The sequence below is a fragment of the Hydra vulgaris genome, chromosome 03 (genome assembly GCF_038396675.1).
Source record: "Hydra vulgaris chromosome 03, alternate assembly HydraT2T_AEP".
Lineage (NCBI taxonomy): Eukaryota > Metazoa > Cnidaria > Hydrozoa > Anthoathecata > Hydridae > Hydra > Hydra vulgaris.
In genome coordinates this window covers 46697501-46723545 of record NC_088922.1, presented here as the reverse complement: position 1 = coordinate 46723545, position 26045 = coordinate 46697501, and the positions used below count along the sequence as shown (strand labels likewise).

Genomic DNA, 26045 nt, shown 5'->3' with positions numbered 1-26045 from the left:
TGTTATAATGTCCATATAAGGGAGTTTTCCTCTGTAATTGCACACACTTTGGACCTAGATTGAGTAATTCAGTTGTTGCTTTATCCAAAATAACATTAGTTAAATTAAGAATAGCAGGCTTAACAACTTGATTTGGAGGATTTATTCTAGGAGTATTTTTTATATTAGGTTTAGTTTGTAATTTATCATATTTTACTTTCATTTCCGTTTTTTTCTTGATATAATGGTAATTTTTTGATTTGTTAGTTATATTATTAATTAATTCATAGTCATTTACTCTTACTTCATTCTGAAGAGATATATTTAATTCATCAATTAATTTCTTACTTGAGTATAATCTGTGTTTTGCTTCGTTACAAGCATGAACTAATAGCTTTTTTCTGTATTCCTTCATTATGTTCTTTGCTTTTTTAGTATATATTGGAGTTTTAATTAGGTCATTGCATGCCAAATGGACCAAAATTTTAGGATTTCAACATGGACCCCTCAGATTTTGATGAAACTTAGTGGGTTTGTTAATATCAATAAGAAAAGCAATTTCTGAAAATTTCAGCGTAAAACCGCTTTTGCGGTTCATGAGATATATATATTTTTCCAAAAACTAAAACTTCAGTAGCAAAAACATAATTTGTTCATACTTTGAAGCTCTATATTTTAAAAAAAAATTTCAGAAAGCCTTCTAGTTTTTTTTATTGTATACAACTTTAGACTTACTTTAATAAAACTTTGACATTGAATTATTGAATGTCACATTTTTTCCATAATGGCTACCTAAAAAAATGAAAAAATTGTTTGCAAGTATAAAAAGTTAGTTAGAGTCAATATACAAAACCTGCAGTTTAAGAAGTGAAAAGAAATATTTTTTTAGTTTCTATATATGGTAGGCTTCTAAATTTTTAGAAATTTACTGATAAGATACAATTCAGTAAAAAATTATAGACCTCTAAAAATGACTGCGGCTAAAACTTAGGAAAATGTGCCTCCACTTCAAACCACCGGTAACCTAGGATCAACACTGGTTTTAATAGGATTTTTTTTTCTTCTAATTTAATAGACTTTATTACAGTGAGTTCAGAAAAAAAAAAAGTGGGTACTCATGGGGAAGTTACAAAATCAGAACAATGAAAACTACACAAAATGCATTAAAACAATAAAAATAAAGTTATTATTGTACTTTAGTTTGTATTATATATTATAATACAAAGTATGTATGAATTTAAAAGTATTTCATAATCAGTACTAGAAATAAGTCTTTAGTTAAGCCTGAATTAAACTCAATTTTTAAATAGCTCTTTCCTGCCCCATCCCCCTCCCCCATCCATTTACTTTTTAACGTTCACATTTTTTCCCAGAACTTAGAAAAAATAGTAATTGAACACTTCTCCTTACATGGTGCGTCTGGTTTTAAGTCTGATGTATGAAGTGCCTTTATGCCCAAACACACCACTAAACATACAAATATAAAAATTGAAATTTAGTTTTTAATGTTTTCATATAAAACTTATTAGTAGCCTATTAAGTAAAACTGAAATGAAAGTGTTTTAGTCTAATTTACCTGATATTTAATATCATGATTATAAATTTTATAATATTTTTTCAATACATTCACGATTTCACCCTTCCTCATTAATTTGACTTATTTGATTATCATTTTGAAATTAAGATTACAACGTATACCACGTTATAAGAGTTATTCGACTTGTCAACATAGTGCACAAGTTGATTATGAAATAAATAATATTATTATGTATAAACAATGAATCTTTTAAATAATTTACACTAAAAACTTAGACCAATGTGGTTTATTTCTATTAGAGGTGCTTCAGGTCTCCATTAAGTATGTGTTTGTGAGAACCACTAAAATGCAAAACTTTTAGCATTACAAATACCAAATATTTCAGACTATAAAGAGCTCTTGACATTAGTTGTATGTCAGTAAACAAATCAAGACAGAAAGAGTATCTTACTGCTTTGTTTGGTAGACATGGCATGGAAGATATCACCTTTAATCAGTGGCAAAAAGCCAACAAAAAATATGATATAGTTCCACTCACTCTTCCTATGTATGATTTTATTGAAGAAGCTTGTCAACAAATATACTAATTAAAAGACCACCATTATATAGCTAAAAATTAATTACCAAGTAATCATATTTAATCATTACCAAGTAATCTACTACTACTGGTAACATGTAACCCAGTACAATCTGCTTTATGTCCTGCTGCCTTGAAGGATAAGCTTTTTTAGGTAAAGGCTAGGAGGTGCCAACTCCAACTTAAAACACCTCCTGCCTTGGGGCTCTTGGTTGAGTAAAGGCTAGAGATGGTGTCTTGATAAAAATACTCATCTTGGGCAGATGTTAAATGCACCCGGCTACTGTCTTGTAGAAGGCCTCCTAGGCAAAGACTTAAGGGGTAAACAGATTCTATTAGTTTTATGGTTTTGAGGCTGGCTGGTAGTCCCAAACTCTGTGGTAGCTCTCAGAGAGGCTGATTCCATCAACTGCTGAAAAATATCAAAGTATTAACAGTGCCGTGTTGCGCATGGATGGTGTCCCTGTTTGTACTTTTAATGTGCATTGCGGAGGCACATTTGCAGCCCTTTGTTACGGCTTAGGGTTTATTAGTAGTTATGAGGCAGTTGCTTGGGCTATTAAACAGTGTTCTGAGTACTATCTATGCTTTAAGTCAAGTTTTTCAATCTAATTGAAATGAATAAAGTACCAAAAACTATAAAACACAAAAAACCATCATCATCACCAAGTTTTCTAAACCTATCATTCACTAATATTTGTGGTCTTCGAAGTAACTTTTCTTTTGTTGAGTCTTATCTCTTGCAAAGTTCACCAGACCTACTTGCTCTTTATGAGACTAATTTGAGTTCAGCTGTCTCATCTTGTGATCTTAGTGTTGATGGTTATTTTCCTTTAATTAATAAAGACTCCAATAGTCACATGCTTGGCCTGGGCATTTACATTCGTAAGAATTCACCCATTTGTTGTGAAACTAGGTTTGAATCCACAGACTATTCTTTCATGTGCTTTCGTTTAGCACCACTTCACTCTATTGCCTTTCTCTTTGTTCTATATCGCTCTCCTTCATCTCAAGACTGCACTCTTTTTGATGTTGATTCTGATCATATTGACCAAGCCCTCTCTCTTTATGCATCAGCTAATATAGTTGTTGTCGGTGACTTTAATGCTCACCACTCTGAATGGCTTGGCTCTAGTGTCAGTGATTCTGCTGGCATTAAACCCCTCAACTTTTATTGTGCATTAGATAAAGGTGGAGAGGTTAAAGCCATCGCTCTTGACATTTCAAAAGCTTTTGATAAAGTTTGGCAAAGTGGTCTTCTCCATGAGCTTTCTTCTTATGGTGTATATGGCAACATCTTTAAGATTATTGAATCCTTCCTTTCCAATCGTAGTATAAAAGTTGTCCTCGATGGACAGCACTCTTCTTCTTATTCTGTAACTTTAGGGGTTCCTCGAAGTTCTATCCTTCTATGATCTTCCAGATATTCTCACATCTAAGGTGGCATTGTTTGCTGATAATACTACCATTTATTCTTTACGTGATGCTGCAGCATGGGGCTCACAGTGGCTGGTGAACTTCAATACAGATAAAACTCAATTTTTTTCAGCCAATCGTTATCGCAATAATTTAGATCTTCCTATATTTATAAACTCTTTATCTTCTAGAATTAACTCTTACTTCCAATCTTTCTTGGAAACCATATATCAAAACAGTTGCAAAATAAGCATCTGCTAAGGTTGCACCTCTTTATCGAGTTCGTCACTTTCTTACTTTGGATTCTATTCTCTATCACTATAAATCTCAATTCCAGCCTTTATGGAATACTGTTGCCATATCTGGGGTGGATCTTCTAATGATGCCCATTCTCTTTTAGACAAGGTGCAAAAATGTATTGTAAACATATTTGGAACTGCTCTTGCAGTCAACCTCCAACCATTAGTACATCGTCGTAATGTTGCTTCTCTTTCTCTTTTCTACAAATACTATAATGGGCACTGCTCTAAAGAGCTAGTGTCTCTTGTGCTTTCTACTTAAATTCATTCTCGTGTTACTCGTCATTCAATTAAGTCTCATCCTTTTTCTGTGACTGTTCCTAAGTGCTCCAAAAATGCTTATTCGTCTAGTTTTTTTCCTCGAACATCAGTTCTTTGGAATTCGCTTCCTCATCTTGCTTTCCTGATTTGTATAATTTGCAATCCTTTAAGTCGTCCGTCAATTGTTATCTTGCTCTACAATCTTTGTCTTTTCTCTTTCAGTAACTTCCAACTTTAATTAGTGGCTGCTTGCAGCCTTGTTGGAAGCGAAGATGTTTAAAAAAAAAAAAAAATCATATTTTACGTAAAATGTAAAAGTGTTTGTAACATTTCAGATCATTTGGAACACAATACAAACTCAATTCATTGTTTCATTTATGAAGTAATAAAACAAAAGAGTTGTTGCCTTTCTTTAATTATTGCCTTTATTTTAATGATGGTGTAGGTTCACAATACAAAAAGTCATAAAAACATATTTAACTTATGTCACCATGAACTAGATCATAAAGTATCTGCAGATTGGCATTTTTTTGCTACATCACATGGAAAGAATGCTTGCTATGCTGTTAGGGGCTCTATCCAAAGACTTGTAGCTAAGGCCAGTTTATAATCACTTAAAGATCCTATCAATTCACCTGAGAAAATGTATGATTGATGTAGGCAAAATATATTTTCAATACATTTGAAATGATGCAATAGTATTATGTTGCATAAACTTTACAGATGAGACGGGTGTCATTTGACAATATGTATATTAATGTAAATGTACCTAAAATGCATATAGTTCCACTTGCTTCTCTTTCACCAGGAATAGTTATACCATGTGTTTATGGTGCAAAATGATTTTTAGGCAATATTGTGGAAATATCTAAAGAAAGTCAAGATGTTTTTATCAAGTTTATGAAGCAGTCTATTTCCTTAAACACTTTTACTCGGCCACATAAAGAGGATATTTGCTTCGTTCCAATAACGCATGTTTTGTGCAAAATTTCATCTTCAAAAGTTCAATCAACTTGTAAATGGTAATGGTAACTATCAGCTCAAGGAAAGAATGTGAATGTTAAAAAGTAAATGGATGGGGCAGGAAAGAGCTATTTAAAAATTGAGTTTAATTCAGGCTTAACTAAAGACTTATTTCTAGTACTGATTATGAAATACTTTTAAATTCATACATACTTTGTATTATAATATATAATACAAACTAAAGTACAATAATAACTTTATTTTTATTGTTTTAATGCATTTTGTGTAGTTTTTATTGTTCTGATTTTGTAACTTCCCCATGAGTACCCACTTTTTTTTTTTCTGAACTCACTGTAATAAAGTCTACTAAATTAGAAGAAAAAAAAATCCTATTAAAACCAGTGTTGATCCTAGGTTACCGGTGGTTTGAAGTGGAGGCACATTTTCCTAAGTTTTAGCCGCAGTCATTTTTAGAGGTCTATAATTTTTTACTGAATTGTATCTTATCAGTAAATTTCTAAAAATTTAGAAACCAACCATATATAGAAACTAAAAAAATATTTCTTTTCACTTCTTAAACTGCAGGTTTTGTATATTGACTCTTTGTATATTGTATATTGTATATTGACTAACTTTTTATACTTGCAAACAATTTTTTCATTTTTTTAGGTAGCCATTATGGAAAAAATGTGACATTCAATAATTCAATGTCAAAGTTTTATTAAAGTAAGTCTAAAGTTGTATACAATAAAAAAAACTAGAAGGCTTTCTGAAATTTTTTTTTAAAATATAGAGCTTCAAAGTATGAACAAATTATGTTTTTGCTACTGAAGTTTTAATTTTTGGAAAAATATATATATCTCATGAACTGCAAAAGATTTTACGCTGGAATTTTCAAAAATTGCTTTTTTTATTGATATTAACAAACCCACTAAGTTTCATCAAACTCTGAGGGGGTCCATGTTGGGCCTTGGTCCAGTTGGCATGGAATGACCCAATTTGAAACAATTTTGCAGTTATGTTATTTAATATGCACTTTTGAAGAAAAACAAGTTGGTTTTTTGCGTTAGCATTTCGTATCTTCATATCCTGTAACCTCTTGGTATCATTGTAAATCTTTTTACCGTAAAAAGTAGTTATTTAATCTTTGAAAGTCATTTTCTTGTCATATGATACAATGTTATTAAAATTCAATAAATACGGCTGCGTATAAACTTTTTTTGAAAAATATAACTAACTTTAATAATATAATTAACAAATCAAAAAATTACCATTATATTAAGAAAAAAACGTAAATGAAAGAAAAATATGATAAATTACAAACTAAATCTAATATAAAAAATATTCCTAGAATAAATCCTCCGAATCAAGTTGTTAAGCCTGCTATACTTAATTTTTTATTAGATTATCTAGCGTCAACATTTAATGCTATTTTGTATTTTCTCATGCTCTTTTGAATGTTATTGTATATTTTTTATCGTATATATTTTATCGTATATATTTTTTATCATATATATTTTTTATCATATGTATTTTTTATTGTATATATTTTAACGTTAAACTTTTAACGGTTTGTTTTTATTATAACGATTTTCTTTGTAACGATTTTATTATACCTGATGGCACTGATCACAATAGATCAGCGAAGAATCGAATAATATATATTGAAATAAAAACAAATATATTTTTTTCAAAAAAAGTTTATACGCAGCCATATTTATTGAACTTTAATTATAATTAAATTTAATTAAATAGTGTACTGCTAATATCTGTGTTTTTAGTTAAGTTCTTTAGCATTTAAAAATGACTAAAGTACTAAAAACAAAATAATTCAAAAACCTAACGTCATCACTAAGTTCTTTAAGTCATCTGTCAATTGTTATCTTGTTCTATAAATTTCATCTTCTCTCTTCCAGTGACTTCCAGCTCTAATAGTGGTTGGTTGCAGCCTTGTTAGAAGTGAATATATTGAAAAAACAAACAAACAAACAAATTCTATCTAATTATGACAGGTAATTAAATCAAACTAAATACTTTAATAGAGAAAAAAACAAAATGTAGAAATAAATTAAGCTAAAGAAGAACAATTATTTAGACAATTAAATTTGTGTTTAAATTTTATAATAACAACAGTCGTGGCTACTGATGGACAGCTGTAGCAGTTTTTTTGCAGCTGTCTGTTTCACTTTGCTGATATCTTTCAATTTAAGAAAATTAAAGCAGCTTTTCACTTGTTCCTTTTGTTTCAGGAATTAAATTTTCAGTATTATAATTAAAAGTATTTCTTTCAAGACACAAAACTTTCTCTAACATAAAATTTGACTGTTTTTTAACATAGGAAAAAACTAAAACTTAGTTGTCAGGATTAGATTCTGTGCTATCAATAAGTTCATCATGCAGCCCTTAGAATTAGGAAAATGAGGTTGGCAATAAGTTGCCAACCTCATTTTTTTAAGAGGTTGGCAAAAATAATAAAAACAAGGTCAGCGGTTTTTGCTGACCTCAAACACTTCCAGGTTGGCAGTTAGGTTGGTATTGTCAAATACCAACTCTAAATCCGAGGGCAGATCATGTGATTATAAATCAAAGACAAAACTGATATTTAGATGCTGGGGAAATTCTCCCCCTTTTTTCTCTTTTCCCCATTCAAATTAAAAAGATAGATGTTGCTAATTTTACAAAGCTTTTCTACTTATTGATTATTGCTTTGTTAGTTATTTTTTGTTTATGACAGCACTGGTCTTTAGTTCATAGTCAATAATTATTATCAAGTTTATTGGCTATGTTTCAGTATTTTAAAGCCACTTATGATGTTTGAAGGAACCATGACACAAATTAATACATCACCAAGCAGTTCAACAGCATTGTAAATTGTAATATTTCCTCCAGGTAATTTGAACAAAAGATCAAAAGCTGCTTAGGAGTAGTAAGTCTTTAGTGGGACTGAAAAAACCACACAATCTAAAGGGTGCAACTTATTTAAGGTTTGTGGAAGAATTCAAGTAAAATGGTGCCATTGTCTCTTGGATAAATTACATAATAGTTAAATGTTTATCTAGGCTTAGCTGAACAAAACAAACAAAGAGTTCTTAAAATTTCAGGTTCCTAGGGCAAGTTATCCATCCTTTGGAATATGATGTTGGATTGCTGCCAGGAGGTGTTTGGCTTAGAAACTGTTCTTGCCGGTTTTTTATGGAAAATATGGTATAAACCCCTTTACATTTTTTATGCATTGGGTTGAACTATCTTTGTTGCTTCAATTTTAGCTGAGTATTTACAGAGAATATGAAAGACTAAATATGAATAAAATAAATTACACTAAATATGAATTTAAAAGAAATATAAAGTGGAATACTTGATCCAAGGATTAAGTATCCTCCTATTTCTCTGTTGACTTTTTTTTTTTTAAAGTGCTAGTTTCAGTTTCAGGCTAAAAAAGTTGCAGTTATAATATCAATGCTACGATGTTTAGTTATTAAAAGTACACATGTTTTTAACTTATTTGAGCAGTATAATCATGAATCAAAAATTGACAACTTACCTCAAATGGTTTGAATAAAGTTCCACACTTATGGGTTAAATTTCCACAACCTACAATACATTTGATTAAAATCTTAAGCATTTGCTAAAGTAGTGGCCATTTGTCAAAAAATAATTTTTTTTAAACAGAAAATCCACAGCTTGTTTTTTATAAGACTTGTTTTTTATAAGATAATAAACAGCTTATTTTCTATAAGACTGTCAGAGACTGTATTACAACACAATGTAACATAATATGTGAGAAACTTGTAATGTGATATAATAAAAACTATAATTTATTATATATGATCTGACCCATAAAAGTACGGGTATTTGTGAGTCTATTCCACACTGACCTTTTCTATACTTTTTTCTAAGATATTTTTTTTTTTTTGTTTATTAGTGAAATTTAGCATTGCATAATTTATGGATCATCCCTAATATAAAAGTTCTAATGGGTGTGTGGTAAAATAGTTCTACAACTCTAAATTTCCTTATTATATCAAATAATTTAAACTTTTATTTACTTTTTAAAACATTCAATAGCTGATCAGATTTTGAAAGAAAAATTCTGAACTTATGTACTCAAAATTTAAGAAAATCGTCTCTTAAGTATGTTGAATGCACAGATTTATCTAATTGAATACATAAGCACTCAACATAAATAACTTTAAAATTTAATGACAAAGAAACATTTCTCAAAAGCTAAGTCTATAGTAAAACTCTAACCCTCTAATTAAAATAGTCTTAATTTTACAAAGCAATTGAGGACCAGCAAAATGGGCCATAGGGAGCTAGGTATGTCAAATAAATTATCTTTATCTGTTTTTCAGCATAAAGCACAAACAGAAAAAACTCATACCTGTGAAGTGCTTGGCATAAGGACCGACAAGTTTAGATAATTTAATTCAAAGTGATATTAAACTGCAAAATAATGTAGCAATGTGAAAATCATTCAAAATACTAATTACAACAATTTGAATTGCAATTTATATAAACACCTTGTAGAAAATGATGATTATTCTTCTTCACCTTTAGAAAATGATTAACGATTTAAAGACTTTTAAATTAAATAAACCTAAAAATGAAAAAAACCATTATTGATAACACTGAATGCTCATTTATGCATATTAAACAATCAATAAGACATTGCTTTGTGAGATTTCTTCTGTGAAAGTCTCAAGTATTTGATTGAAAGAGTGGTAATACTCTTTTTTTTTTTTAAATTCATTTTTATCAAAACAGCTAAAGATATAAATTCACACTGAGGTAAAAAAGTTAGAAATTTATTTAAAAGATATTTTGGCTTTTAGTGAATGATTAGAAGAAAGTTTCAGTAATGAAGCTACCTAATGATCATTTTTAACAATAGACACCAATGTGAAGGTAAGCCAAGCTGTCCATCAACACAAAACATCACAACAACAACTTTACACAATAACAAACAATAGTACCACTGGTGTAGGCATGATTTTTGTTGTTTGAGATATATTGAAAACCTGTTGATGAACTTAACTTTAGTATTGTCTAAAAAAAAATTCAGGGTAAGAAAAATAAACTTTTTTTAAAATATATTTGTGCCTAAGCTTTAGCAACATCCATTTTTTGCAAATTATTTTAATTTGACAAACATGAACATACTTAAGTTCGGTTGAAAGTGCTATCTGAAACATCTAAAAAATCCTGGCTACACTACTGAATACACTTAGCATAAAATATATTTGTTAAACATATTAAAGAGATAAAATAGAGAAAGAAAAATTTTTACATATATTTACCATTTGCCATCAAGAAATCTTTCAAAAATTATATAACACAAATAAAAGTTAATACAAAAAAAATTTAGTATAATTAAAAATAACAATGAGTATAAAAAGACGTGAAACATTATTACATTATTAACATTATTAGTGAAATTTATAGACAAATTATTGAAAACTTTTATCACATAAGAGTTCTGCTATAAGTTTAGGTTTTAAAAACAGAATTAAAAATCAATAAAAATAAAATAAAATAGTAAAACTATAAAAAATGAAATGAAAAAAATACTAGCAAAATTCAAAATTCAAAAAATACAAAATTTTTTTAAATGTCAATTTATTTAAAATTAAAAATTAAAAAAAAAATTTGAATACATACTGCATATAACAACCAATAAACATTATTTAAAACCACTTAGACTTTGTTTAATACACATAGCACCCATAAAACTGCATAAGTATGCAAAACAGATTACCTGATGTTATTCCTTGTGGTGCTAATGTAGAGACAAAAAAAATAATTAATCAATGTGTAAATTAAGATATTTAATCTTTAAGTTTTAATATACATAACACTCATAATACTGCATAAGTATGCAAAACACATTACCTGATGGTCCTGCGGATGACACTATTGTAGAGGTAAAAAAAAAAAAGGTATATAAACTAACATATATTAAACAGTTATTAATATGCATTTTACAGAGATGAAACCACACACAAACATTAAAAAGTATAATGTTAAATTTGAAATAAAACACAATGAAACATAATTGAACTTTGCTTACCAATAGAGTTTTCTAATTTTTTTAAATAGAATTAAAAACTTGTTAACCTTAAGATAGAAGCTAACATGCAGAATATATGATAATTTTATGAAAACTATAAGTATGTATTAAAGTTTGCACAAAACAAAAGGCAAAAAACAACAACAAAAATCAGAAACAATCACAAAACAAAACAAACCAAAAAATAAAAACAAAAAACAATCCTCAGAACAAAATATTTACTTGCTAAGTTGTTGAAATATAAGCCTTTTTATAAAAAATGTTAAAAATTGTATCAAAAAAAGCCAAAAGACCATAGAATAGACTTTTTTTTGAAAGTAAAGTGCTATATTTTCCAGTCTTCTCTGTTTAGCCAGCGCTTTCTTGCTCAAGTCTTTTTGTGCTCGCCCACACGCCTGCAAAAACTTGGGCAAGCGCATAAAAAAGCGCTTGCCAAAAAAATAAAAGCGTTTTATTTTAAATCACAACAAAAAACTTTTTTGTTCACTTGCTCAACTTTTATAGCTTTTTTTAACCTGTTTTTTTTTTAGTTATTTTATATATAGTATTTATTCAAAATGCTCTTTTTTCTATTTTTATTTTTATTTAAATAGCAGAAACAAAAACAAATTTTTTAAATCGCATTTTTTAAGGGCTAACTTAAAAATGATTATAGACTGAATATCTATAATACACAAATAAAATACAGTTAAACTTTGTTTACCCATTGAATCCTCTAATTTTTCTAAATAAAATGAAAAACTTATAAACATTAAAATAAACTAACTCGCCAAATATTAAATAACTTTATGTAAACTAATGTGTAACAATGTTTGCACAAAAAGAGAGAGCAAAAAAAAAAGCAGATAAATAAACAATAACCAAGTTTCAGGTGCATCCATTTAAAATCCTTTAAATTATCTTAGTTAAAAATTAGAATTATGCAACTGCTACTATATTTAGTATATATAATTATATATTGGCTTACTTCTAAGGAAATCCTGAAAAGACTTAGTTTGTCCATTACTTCTGCTAAACATAAAAAAAAATTATAATTAACAAATTGCAGATGGTGAAATATATATATAAATATATATATATATATATATATATATATATATATATATATATATATATATATATATATATTATATATATATATATATATATATATATATATATATATATATATATATATATATATATATATATATATTAAAGGAAAAAAATATATATGTAAATATTATATATTACAGGCCTCGGCAGCAGTAAATGAGTGCGAGAGTAGAGAAAAGCTCTCCTAAAATGAACATGGCAAGCCATGCAAGCTGCTACACTAAACTGCTTTTTACAAGAGCTTTTGGTTTTTGCACAAACTATTTATTTATATAAAAATTGCTTATTAAATACAAAATTTGGTTTTAAACTTGTTACAGGCATATGTTTGTAACATTAATGTAACAATAATATAAGCATAATAGGCGTCATTTATTCCGCAACGAAAAAATTCTTTATACCTAAATTTTTTTTTTTGCAAAAACCGTGCTTGTTTATTAGCCAATGAATTAAATTTTTTTTTACTTTGCGTTTTTCATTTTAGTTACAATGATAATTAAGCTTTTGAGAGAAAAAAAAAACTTTTGCGAGAGCTGTAAATTGCTCCCGTAAATCACTTTAGGGGAGTGTGGGCGAGAGCTGAAGCTATCGCTTCCTGCCAAGGCTTGTATTATATATACATATATATATATATATATATATATATATATATATATATATATATATATATATATATATATATATATATATATATATATATATATATATATATATATATATATATATATATATATATGTATATATATATATATGTATATATATATATATATATATATATATATATATATATATATATATATATATATATATATATATATATATATATATATATATATATATATATATATATATATGTATATAGATATATATATATATATAGATATATATAGATATATATAGATATATAATTGTGTACATATCCTTCTCATACAAAGTTAGCTTACTTGGCAAGAGCTCCTCCGCTTTGATCTCTTGAACATCTAATATATATAGACAAAAAATTTTTTCAAAATTTCACTTATTCAATTAAACATAAAAGATATGTATTTACTAATATTTTAATTTAAATGAAAATGTCTTAATAGTTTTAATTTAAATTAAATTTAATGTTATGTTTTAAATTATAAAATTGTTGGATGTTTTTACAACATAACTGAAACTCAGTAAATGATGAAAACTTTTGTTTTACGTAAAAGTTTAGTATTTAAAAGACATGAAAGTCAATTTTCATTAGCTAAATAAATAAATTATGCTAGCTGCTTTACGAAGAAAAAAAAGCAGATAAATAAACAATAACCAAGTTTCAGGTGCATCTGTTTAAAATGAGTACAATAATTAAACTTGTAAATGAAAAAGATGAAACTTACTAATTAGGATGCGAAACTTGAAACTCTAAGAAATGAATAGGAAAGGACTGCATGGCAGATTTTTAGTGGTTTAGGATTACAGTTGGTGCACATATCATAATACAAAAATTGGACAATTTTTAAATGTTTTAGTTTACCTATTTTTATTACCAGATTTGGCGGAACTAAGAAGATGACGTTTTACCTTTTTTGGCTTTTCTGTTTGTTTCTTGCCTCCACAGCAGCACCTTCTTGAGTAGCAGGGCTGTCTTATTAAAGTTTGTCTTTTTTAAGTTTCAGATAATTTTTTTTTCAGACTATCCGCAGCTTAATAGAACTAATTACGTGAGTATCTCAATCATAACACACATGCAACAAATTTCCCCCCATTTTTTGGTGTTTTTTAAATTTTTAACCTAATTAAAAATCCAAAAAAAATTTTATAAAATTTAAAAAAAAAAATGTTAAAGTGTATAACATTATTACATTTAACTTGTTTAACTGGGTAGTAGTAACAGTATCGAAAACAGTCAAACTGATTAATTTCGAAAAGGGATTTTCTGGAATAACATCGAAATAGAGAATAACATCGAAATTGTAAAAAAGAATAATCTCGAAATAGCTCAAAAAAGAATAATATCAAAAAGGGACTTACCGGAATAACATCGAAATTGTGAAAAAAGGAATACTATCGAAAATTTAAAAAACAGAATTAAATCAAAGTTGTGAAAAAAGGAATAATATGGAAAACGGACTTTCCAGAATAATATCGAAATTGTAAAACAAGGAATTGGTTTAAAAATTCCATAAGCAGAATAAATAGAAGGCCTGTATTTTGCGGTTATGAATTAAAGTGTAGTAATTATACTGTATGTTTGTATAATTTATACAATATAAACTAAAAGTTCTATTAGTAGAACAAAAAATATTGAATGTTGTGTTGTTGGCTATTTATAAAACAATTTAAAACAAGATGTTTTGATTTTATTTACATTTAATGTCAACAAACAATAAAAAGTTACAAAATTTTTAGTCAAAGTCAATAAAGACTTACGAACCATAAAAATTTTAAAGGATAAAGTTATTTGTAAATATGCAAAACTATTTGCCAACTAAGTCATCTGTAATATGTGCAAAAAAATTTCAAGAAAAAAATACTTTAAAACAAAGAGAGCAGGATAAAAGATCTTGCCTAATAAAAAATTAAAAAAGCTAATTAAAAAATCCTGATTAATAAAACAGGAATAGGATGCTAAAAGATCCTTTTTAATAAAAGATTATAAACAATACCCACTCTTCTTCCAAATACCATGGAAAAATTACTATTACATGTAGTCATCTGGTCTTTCTGTTCCAGAATGTTAAACACTGTAAATACTAAAAAAATATTGAACACACAATTTTAAATACATTGCTGGTATGGTATGTAGCTACCAAATGGTAAAAATTAATTATCATATTGTATTTTACAAGATGTTGTTTAATAAAATTTCCATACCAGAAGTTATTGAGTTTATTAAACAAGTTGCTGAGAGCTTAAATTAAAATATTTTACAAGTTGTCTATTATCTTTACATAATGTTTTGTAATAGTTATAAAAATGCAATTGATGAAATTAAGCAAAACAAAAGTTATAAGTTGAATGAAAAGTAATCTACATATATTCTGACAGCGTTTTGTGGTGTAATATGTTAGATCAAATTCATATTTATTTGGATATTATTTAAAACTATTAGCAATACTTTAATTCTTGTAAAATCTTCTCTAATGTCTGAATACAACGGCATGTGTATATATATATATATATATATATGTATATATATATATATATATATATATATATATATATATATATATATATATATGTGTGTGTGTGTGTGTGTGTGTGTGTGTATATATATATATATATATATATATATATATATATATATATATATATATATATATATATATATATATATATATATATATATATTAGGGGTGTTCAGAAAAAATATTTTAAAATTTAAAAAACCAAACCATCTAGATTTGAAGCAAATATGTTTAAACTAACTCCAAAAAAGTTTGGGCACCATTGAATCACCCTCAAAGGACATATTTGGAAAAAAAAGGACCTCAAAGTGACTAAAAACGTCTTATTTTAAGAGTCTTGAGGGCAAGGCTATTATAAATATTTTTAATAGTTTCATTTTTTTAGGGCATAAATAAATATTTGAACTTTTGATTAAAATGGTATTGTTTCTCTCCCCCCCCCCTCCCCCCTCCCCTCCTCCCTCCTAAGAATAGAATAATTTACATTTTTACATTTTAAATTGGCTGTAATTTATTTATTATAAGATGCGGCTTTTTTTTTAGATTCATAGTAATGTTTACAAATTTATAAATTCAGAATCAGATTAAAATGACTTATTTTATGTATATTTAATATTACTAATATTTTTATAGAATGAAATAACATGCTCCTATGTTATAACTACAATTTTACAAAAGCATTCTATTTTTAATATTTAACAAGGTTTTCTAGCTCCTTTGCACTGAAATGGGTTAGCAACAGCGTAATAATAAATCAATAAATAAAGAGTTTGTTTAGCAAATCCATTAATTAAAGCTAATGTACTAAATGTACTGAAAAAAATGAAATAATATCAGTTATTATTTCTCTAAATGATGGCAAGGCTTCTGGTCCAAACAGCATTCCAACCTTTATTCTAAAACTTCTTGCTAATGATATTTCCTCAGTACTTGCTAAACTATTTAATCTCTCATTCACTACTGGTATGGGGTCGTCCATAAAGTACGTACGCCTTGCAAAATATCAGGATGGCGGAGGCCTGTGAACAAAAAGCCCTACAACTCTTGCCCTCCCTTTCCCATACGTGAGGGCACTAAAAAGGTCATAACTTTTGTAATTTACAATGTTTTTCTACAGAAATTAAAATCTGTCGATAAATTTAAATTAAGTTTTAGATGCTAAAGTTGAAAATTTTGCTACATATTTCCCTCACGTTTGGGCAAGGAAGGGGGTAGGCAAACGCTTTAGGGCTTTTTGTTCCCAGGCCTCTGCCATCCTAAATTTTTGCAAGGCTACCTCATTTGGCATATAAACAAACTTAAATTTGGAGTTTGCACGTTGTGTGAAGGTGTTCTATCTGGAACATCAAAAAATCCTGCGAGGGCCCATGCACACATGCCACTCTTTATATACTGGCCCTGAGTAAGGCCTATTTTTTGAGTAAAAAAAAAACAGGTTTTAGCAGGGACGTGGTTGATGGGTCGGAATCTCCTCCAAAAAAGGTGTCATTAGCGTCTCAAAATCTTTCAAATTTGACCGCTAGGTTTTGCTTAATTATAAAGCTTCTTAAATGAGCAAAAAAGCACAAAATTTGCTGTTTCCCCCTCCCCCCTCCAATATAGGTAGCCTACCCTCAGCACTGGGTTTTAGCTATTTTTTTCAATATTACTGATCTTGTGTAAGACTCGTTTTTTACTTACTAAAGAGCGGTGCCTGAAAAAAACATTCGCCTTAAGTATAGTTTATTTTTATTTGATTCGTTATTAAAACAAAAAAAAGTTCAGTAGGATTTCCACGGTAATCGAACTTGGGTCTCCGACGACCATTCCCTCAGCGTTAACCTCTCGACTAAACACACACATTGTTTATAGACAATTCAAATTTATTAAAATTTAAATTTGCATATATATTTAAAGACGTTTTTTGAATGCGCAAACAAAGGGCTTAAGGGTCATATAAAGTATCTAAGGTACTCTCCACCATTTTTTTTTTTTTTAAATAAACTTTTTTATTGAGAAAAAAGTTTATTTAAAAAAAAAAGTAAAGGACCCCCTCCCTCCCCTCCCCCCCCCCGATTTAAGAAGTGATCTATTTTTTAAGGGGGGGGGGGACATGAAAGTACGCATGGAAACAGGGGGGAGGGGGGTCAAATTTCAATATTTTTGGCGTACGTACTTTATGGACGACCCCTATATTCCCTAATATTTTAAAAACTGCATCTGTTAAACCAATCTTTTGCCTGTGGCGTCTTTATTGATCTCCAAAAAGCATTTGATACAGTTAACCATAAGATTTTAACTGAAAAATTGTATCACTATGGTATACGGGGTATCGCTAATGATTGGTTTTCATCCTATATTAACAATCGCACTCAGTTTGTCTCGATTAATGGATTTCAATCAACATGTAAAGTTATTAAGTATGGTGTACCACAGGGTACTGTTCTACCTTTACTTTTTTTAATATATATTAATGATCTGTCTCACTCTATAAATAATTCGATTGTTCATCATTTCGCTGATGACGCTAATCTTCTATGCATAAATAAATCACTCGCGCAGCTTTGTAAAAAAGTTAATTCAGTTCTCCATCATTTGTGTCATTGGTTAAATAGTAACAGTCTTTTCCTAAATATCAATAAAACTGAATTTATTATTTTTCACCCTCTAAAAAAAAAAGATTGATAGTAATAATGTGAAAATTAGAATTAACGGTAAAAGACTTTTCCCATCTAAATATATAAAATTCCTTGGGATATTTCTTGACAAAAACCTATCATGGTACTATCAACTATTTCAATTAAATAAAAAACTCTCACATGCCAAAAGTATGCTGTCAATAATACGGCACTATGTTCCCCAACATGTTTTAATATCAATTTACTATTCCTTGTTCTTCTCACATCTAAGTTATTGTTGCACTGTTTGGGGTCAAAAAGGTAGTTTTCTATTATATCATATAAACAGTTTACAGCGCACTTCTTTAAGAATTATGACATTTTCTCCCTTATGATCTAGTATCGAAAATAGGTTTTCTGAATTAAAAATTCTAAAATTTCAAGATCTTGTAAAGCTTTATAATTGTCTCTTTGTGATTGATTTTCTTCAAAATAAGCTACCAAATTTGTTCAATAATTTTTTTATTAAAACAAGTGACACACACAAATATTACACTCGAAATACTGAAAATTTTAACTTGCACACTTCCTTTTTCAGCACTATTGAATATGGCAAGCTCTCTCTGCAAAATCAATGTATTTCTCACTGGATCCAAGTAATACCATTTATAAAAAAAAAGATTTTAACTAAATACCATTTTATTACTAACATTCTTCTTCTCAATCGAAACCAAATTAAGAAATTTATATTTGAGTATATATTTAATGAATATTAATTTTATCTTTTATTATTATTGCTTTTTTTATATTACTGTATTTATAAAACTATTGTTACTTTTATTTTATACTGTCTTTTTTAACTCTACTAATATTACTATTATCATTAATTTATCTTTGTTTTTTAAATCTTATTAATATTATTTATAATAATAGTGATAGTGATTCAATTGTAGTAATAGTTGTTATGGTTATTGTCCTAATTTTTGCAATTGTTATGTTTATTTTATTAATTTCTGCCGTAGTAATATACTTTACTATAATTATTTTTACCATTAGTTATAATTTTTAGTAAAGTTATCATGATATAGTTACTATTTGTTTTTTTATTCACATTATTATTAATATTATTATTTTTATTATATTATTATTGCAATTATCAATATCATCTTTATTTATTAGTGCTTTATTTTCCTTTCTTTCTTTCCTTTTTTTTTTTTTCTCTTTTTTTCTTTTTAATTTTTTTTTTTTTTTTTCTTATTTATAATTCTTTCTGTGTTTTATTTGTGTTTTTTTTCAGGTGTCACTCCATTGACTAGTTTTTAACTATATGAGTGACACCTAACCTTATTTATGTGAGTTTATAAATATTATTGTAAATTTTTATATTTTATGGTTAAATAAATGGATTGTTATTATTATAGCTACTTGATTTTATGTTTTAAAGGATAATTTAATGTTTTGTTTCAAAATTGGCTGTAATAAAAATAGCTGACAGTTTTTTGGGGGTGCTGATTTTTGTTTGAAATTTTTTTTCTCGCGAAATTCACATAATATTCATGTCTGCCAGAGCAGAACAAACTTTGTCCACAGAAAGCAGTCTGTTCTAGTTTTCATCTCCATTATTGTAATTAGCAACATATTGTTGCATCATATCAAAAGCCTCTCTCAGAATTTTTTTCTCTCAGAAGTGCCAAGAGCCTACACACCTTTAAAGCCAGTCTTTGATCCTTTTTCCTGGTAAACTGCAAAAGCTAAATATAAGGGAAGAAAACTTATATACCTAAAAGGCTAAATTTAGTAGGCATTTTTCAGTTTTGGCATTTTTTTTATTATTTATTTATAAATGTCTAACTTCACCATGTTTTCATTTTTTAAATGTTCAGCCAGATTTACTGCAATCTATATCTCTAAGTTCAACAGCAGCTTCATTCAGAATGGCACTTGACACTTCTGCTTAACATTTGGTTAAACATCATTTATTGTTGCCATAATAGCAACTTTCCCAGCATACACATCTATTGGAATTTCTGCTCCTGCTTTACTTTTAAATTGTGGTGGTTACTTTTGGTAATAGCCACTAGGCTCAAAAATTGAATTAAGAAATGAATCAAAACTTGTAAAAACAAAATCAGTTTCGAAGTTCATTTTTATAATTAGACTTGATTGTTCATTAGAATTTTTTTGCCTGTTTTTGCCTTTCTAACAATTTCTGCTGTCTGCAAGCAAAAAAAAAATTTAATTTTAACTGAAATAATTAATAATAAAAATATCTCCTTAAATTTTTAAATGTAATGTTTAATCTTTCTACTAAAATTATTATCCCCTGTCCTAAAATAAACTTTCTTACTCCAACCAAGTCTTCAAAAAAATTAAATTGTCAAACTTATCTTTGGCGGATCTTTTATTATGTCTTAATTTTTTGTCTTATGTATTTTTCCAATCTGGATGCTCAAAAGACTGTTTTTAAGGTTTTTTCTGATTTGAAAAATATTATAAGAGCTTCTTTTTTCATTATTCTTTAGACCAGAATACTGTTTCTCTAAGGGGCCATCCATAAAGTATGTTCGCAGGTATGAGAGGAGGGGGTTTCCCAAAAGCATACGAATGCGTACAAAAGGGAAGGGGGGGTGGTAAAGACAGTACGTACGCGGTTTGATCTCTCCTAAACTTGATTTATTATTTATTTAATTTTTAACATTTAATTTCATGTGTCTAACAAATCAGTATTGTGTTATTTTTTTCTGACTTCAGTCACATTGAGCAACATTGTCCAAATAATATTATTTTTATTTTTCGTAACATAATTTGATTAGTAGTGAGATTGTTGTTTAGATTGAAGGTAAGCTTGATGTTGTAAAATATCCATGCCTTTTAGAAGTTAACCCTCTAAATAAAAGTTTTTTTTTTTTATTGAGAACATTTAGATTAAACTTTTTTTATCTCTCTTTTTTTCTTTCTTGTAAATAAATTTAAATTGTTTCTTTATTTATAAAAACATATTAAAGTTATTTCTATTTAGAAATAATTTCTAATTAGAATTACAAAAATTTTCCTGATTTAATAATAAATAATTTCCTTTTTTATCAGCTAATATTTTTATCTCAGCTAACATTTTTTGCCCAATTCACATTGGTTTCCTAATCCCTTGTACATTTCCATTGCAATTTATGACTATTTATTATTATTACTAACTTTTAATTTAATATTTGTAAATTTTATTAAAATAACACTGCACTGCTTAATCTATAATATATGCCAAGGTACTTTATATAATTTATTTTCATATTGTAAACAGTATAAATAACATGTTATATCTTAAACATACAGAATATTTATATGGTCTTTTATAAAAATTGTAAAATTGTAGTGGTAACAATAACTGATATTTTTTTATTCAAAATAGTTGTTAAACATGCATAAAATTAGTAATTTTAATCTGACTTGGAATACATACATTTCTGAACATTACTATGAAATTTAAATAAAAATGTTTTAATTTTTGTAAAGGTTTTAAAACCAACGCCACACCACGTAATTACTAAATTTCAGTTTATTTAAAATGTAAATTATCCTATTTGTAGGGGAGAAAAAAAGCCTTTTTAATCAAAAATTCATATATTTATTTGTCTAAAATTTATTTATTTGAAGCAAGTATGTTTATATTTAAACGTATTAGCTTCAAATCTAGATAGTTTGGTTTTTTAAATTCTGACTGATATATATATATATATATATATATATATATATATATATATATATATATATATATATATATATATATATATATATATATATATATATATATATACATACATATACATATACATATACATATACATATATATATATATATGTATATATATATATATATATATATATATATATATATATATATATATATATATATATATATATATACATATCACTAAAAATTTATTTTAATGATTTATTTTAACATTAGTATATTTAAAGGTTTATCTTTAGTTTAACAAACTTTAATATTACCTAGTACTATAAACTTAAAAAACAACAACAAAATATTATACAATTAAATGCAAGTTTTTTTTTTGTGTGCTTATTATAGGTGTATGTGTATTGTTTGATATTTTTAGGTTTTCTCTGATGGCTGATAATATTGATAACCCATTAAAAAGGTTTATGCCATCTGTGATATTCTCTAATAGCAATAACAAAGAAAATCATTTGAAGAACATTAATAATGATCTTACTAAAAAAGAATCAGTGGTACAATTAAAAAATGACAATGTAAACCAAAAAAGCAACTTGCCTATAAATAATACTTCTTTTTTACTTCATCAAGCTGCAAGTGAGGGTTCTATAGATCAAGTTAAATCACTTATCAAAGAACTTAATAACAATATTATAGAGATAGATTGCATAAATTTGCAAGGTTTCACACCATTGCATTTAGCATCACGGTTTAATCGAGTAAATGTTATTGTCTTTTTATTGGACAATGGATCGTGGATTGATAAACCTAGCAAAGAAGAAAAGAACACTCCTCTTCATTTTGCTGCAAAGTAAGTTTAATTTTTTCAGAATTTTTACCTCTGTATATTACTACTGAGGTAGTCGTAGTTCTAATTGCATTAAATTTTCCAGTAATTACAAATAATTAGACATTTTCTTGTTTTATTTATATATTAAAAAAAATCTGGTAATCTTCAGTTAAGTTTCAAAGCTTTATTTTGGCTATATTGATATTTTTAATTCTTTTATTTAACCATTAAGACTTCAGCCCTGAAGAATGAAACATCAGAGCTTTTAAAAAGACCTCTACATTTTGGTTAATTTGGTCAAGTGACCAAAGTTTTTCCTTTTTACCTAAGGGAACTGGTAGTTTTGATGCTGAGTTAAAGCGTTTTTTGTATTAATTATACACTGTAAGCCTTTGGTTATATTTGAACCAATAGCTAATGATTTTCAGAAGAGAATTCTTAGCAGAGCTATGAGTTTTGCCATTGGTGTGTGTTTGGGTGGTTCGAAAAAATGAACCATTGTCAAAACCTTTATGCTCTTACTTTTTTGTGTTCCTTTTGCTCATAAAATAAGCCACAAAAAGTATTTTTGGTGTAATGTATATTTTAGAACTGCCTCAACGACCATGAAGTTTCATAATTTGAGCTAATTTGAAATTTCAGTCGAATGTGAACATACTTCGCACTTTTTGCTATTGAAATGCAATGGTAAATAAAATGTAAATATTTGATTGTTTAATTAACTAAGTAGACAAATATTTGTAATAGTCCAGTGATATTTGTATATTCGCGTTTGACCCTATAGCGTTTTGTTCCAAGTTCGGTGTTTGTCACAACTACAGTAGGTCTATCACTAACAGACAACTAATGTCTATGTATGTTTGTTAAGTACTGTAGCTTTTTTTGAGTTAGGAAAGCGTTTGTGATGTTGTTCAACAACTTGAAACAGATATTTTTTCTGGTCTTCCTGTTTAGTCAGTGAGGAATTAAATGTAGTGGCTAAAGCGATGGTCCAATGGTGGGATGCAGGTCCAATAAAATGATTGAGAGTTTTCGTGCTGAGGTTTTCTTTTCCTGTGTATCTGATTGAACAATCTTCATTTCTTCCAGCTGGGTGCTCACGTAATCGACTCACAATTTTTTGCTTTGTGTTCAGTGTCACCATGTCTGAGAAGAGGCTAAGAGGTGCCATTTCTTCACTTAAGTACCATAAATGATATCCAATTGCACCAGCAGCTGCCTTGGCTACTGCATCATTAGTTGAATGATAGTATGCAATGGCTCCAATGAAGTTCAGATCGTTGCTCGGAGCATTGCATGCATTTCTAAATATGATCCAAGCTTTCACATAAACCAGTGTGAAAAACAAATTGGCAAGCACTGCTTTCATGCTTTGTCAGTTTGAATTCGTTTTGAAACAATAAGATTTTCAAATTGTATAGCAACTTTGACATCCATATCATGTGATAAAATGCACAGGAACTCTGAAACTAACACCTCTTGGAGGATAGTGTCCCAGGAAAATCAATGTGAGTTCAAGAAGTTCTTGGAAGAATTCCTGAAAACGACAAAATAGTGCTACATTTGGACCAGATGTCGGACCAAACAATTTCTTAAACACGTCTCCACATACCACTTCAAGCACATGATGTTTACAAGCAAGCCAGAGTAGATCTTTGCATAACTTTTTCTCCAGTAAAACACAAGATCCATTTAAATGACCTGTGTTAGATGCAGTTGTGTCGAATGATATTCCAGCTCTGTCAGGTTCCACTCCAGTAAAGTTGCTAATGTTGACTGTGCCACCTGTTCTCCTGTTCCCTGTCCAATTTTGGGGATGGTAAGAAGTTTCTCAGGATGACAACCTGTTACCAGAATTTTGATATAGTCTTCTTTCTCTGGTCCACCACTGATGGTTGGAAGTAGTTTACTGTCACCACGGACAACCAAGAGGCCATCAGCAGCAAATGAAGTCTTCATGCTGTCAGCTTGATGGGTTCAGTGCATTCTTCTGCTTCTATGAATACTGTACGTAGACAGTGGCAGGATAGTTACATCTTGGTTGCTGAAGGTTTGTGATACTGCTGTGAGGATAAACACGTCGCTGATATTCATACGTGATGTGATACTGCTGTGAGCATAAACACGTCTATCGCTGATATTCATACGATCCAGCACTGTTGCAACCTCAAGTGTTAAAACATGCTTAGCCGCTACTTTTGCATGTTTTGGAGTCTTATTGAAGCTGACCTGTTCTTCTCCAGATGCCTCATCTTTAGATGATTCAGCTTTAGAACTACTGAATGGGCCTGCTCTGGACGAAGTTGTAGATTCAGCAGCACTGTCTTTTCTACTTCTTTGGCTTGTCGTTCTACCTCCTTGGACACTATTTTCGCATTCCTCTCTTCTTTCTTGGACAAGTCGGTATCCACACCACCCATGGTGTATTTCCTTTCAGACTGCTGATCGATCAAAAACAGTATATCTTCTTCAATTATAATCAAATTCATGCAATCATGGTGAGAAATGTCAAACAACATATTGATAGTCAAATTCTGCTTCTTGGGTCATTTACGCAACAACTCTTCTACTTTTATTGCAACAGGCGTTCGAGTAACCATTTAATAAATCCTCAAATTTTCTAATGATATTTCTCAGTTCAGTCATCGGTACCCTTGCTTTGGCCCAAATTTCAAATAGTTGTTGCATAATTGGAATTAATTTAGCATGAAAATGGAGCTCACATGTTCATATTGTTGTAGGTCAAATTTAATCCTTTTTAAAATATACATTTTTTAAGAAAGTAATGAATGAACTATTGCAATTTTCATGTAACGTAAGTTAACAAAAACTTGATAAAGATTTGTTTCTTCTAAAATTTAGTTAAAAAACTTAAGTTTTTTAACAATATATACAAAAGTATATTAAATGTTATGTTTTTACATTTAAATTTACTTTTTTACTTTAAATTTGTGTAATGTAAATTAAAACTACATGCATTTACTAAAGTTCTGGCACTTTTTCTTTAAGTTTTTGTTTACAAAATGAATTACGTCATTAAGTAATTTGCATTGGTATGACAAGATTCTAACAGAAACTTTTTATATTAGGAAAATTTAGAAAAAAAAGTATTTTTTTTTTCTAATGTTAATTAAAATTGTTTATATTATTGCATTTTTATTTGTTTATGTATTCTTATTTTAGTTGAAATATAAATACACATAAATAAAAATAAGAATTAAGTTTAAACATTAACAAAAAAAGATTTATTTGCTATTCTCCTATCATAAAAAAATCAGTTAAAATCTTTTTTGTTTTTGTTTTATTAAAACAAATCATTTGTAAATGCAATTATGGGTCATCCATAAAGTACGTCACCCTATATTTATCAATTCTTAACCACTTCCCTCCTGCCACAAAGGATCACATATATCAGAACCCCTCTCCCTCCTAAACTGTGATCAGAGTGACCTAATGAAAATAAGACAATATGCATAAATTTAAGGAGCGTAAATAAAAACTTCTACAAACCAAAGATTTTCTTATTTAAAAGGCTCAAGTAAGTATTAATAAAGTTGTAGTACTAAAATAATTATT

General features: G+C 28.2%; 1 protein-coding gene across 1 annotated transcript in view; it reads left to right on the top strand.

The window, feature by feature from the left end:
• LOC100203916 (uncharacterized) overlaps positions 1 to 26045 on the top strand; it is a 121972-nt gene that overhangs the window by 12064 nt on the left and 83863 nt on the right. Inside the window, exon 2 of the mRNA XM_065794514.1 lies at positions 22062 to 22490. Within this exon, the coding sequence (XP_065650586.1) occupies positions 22062 to 22490 (429 nt within the window). The remainder of the gene's footprint in view (positions 1 to 22061; positions 22491 to 26045) is intronic.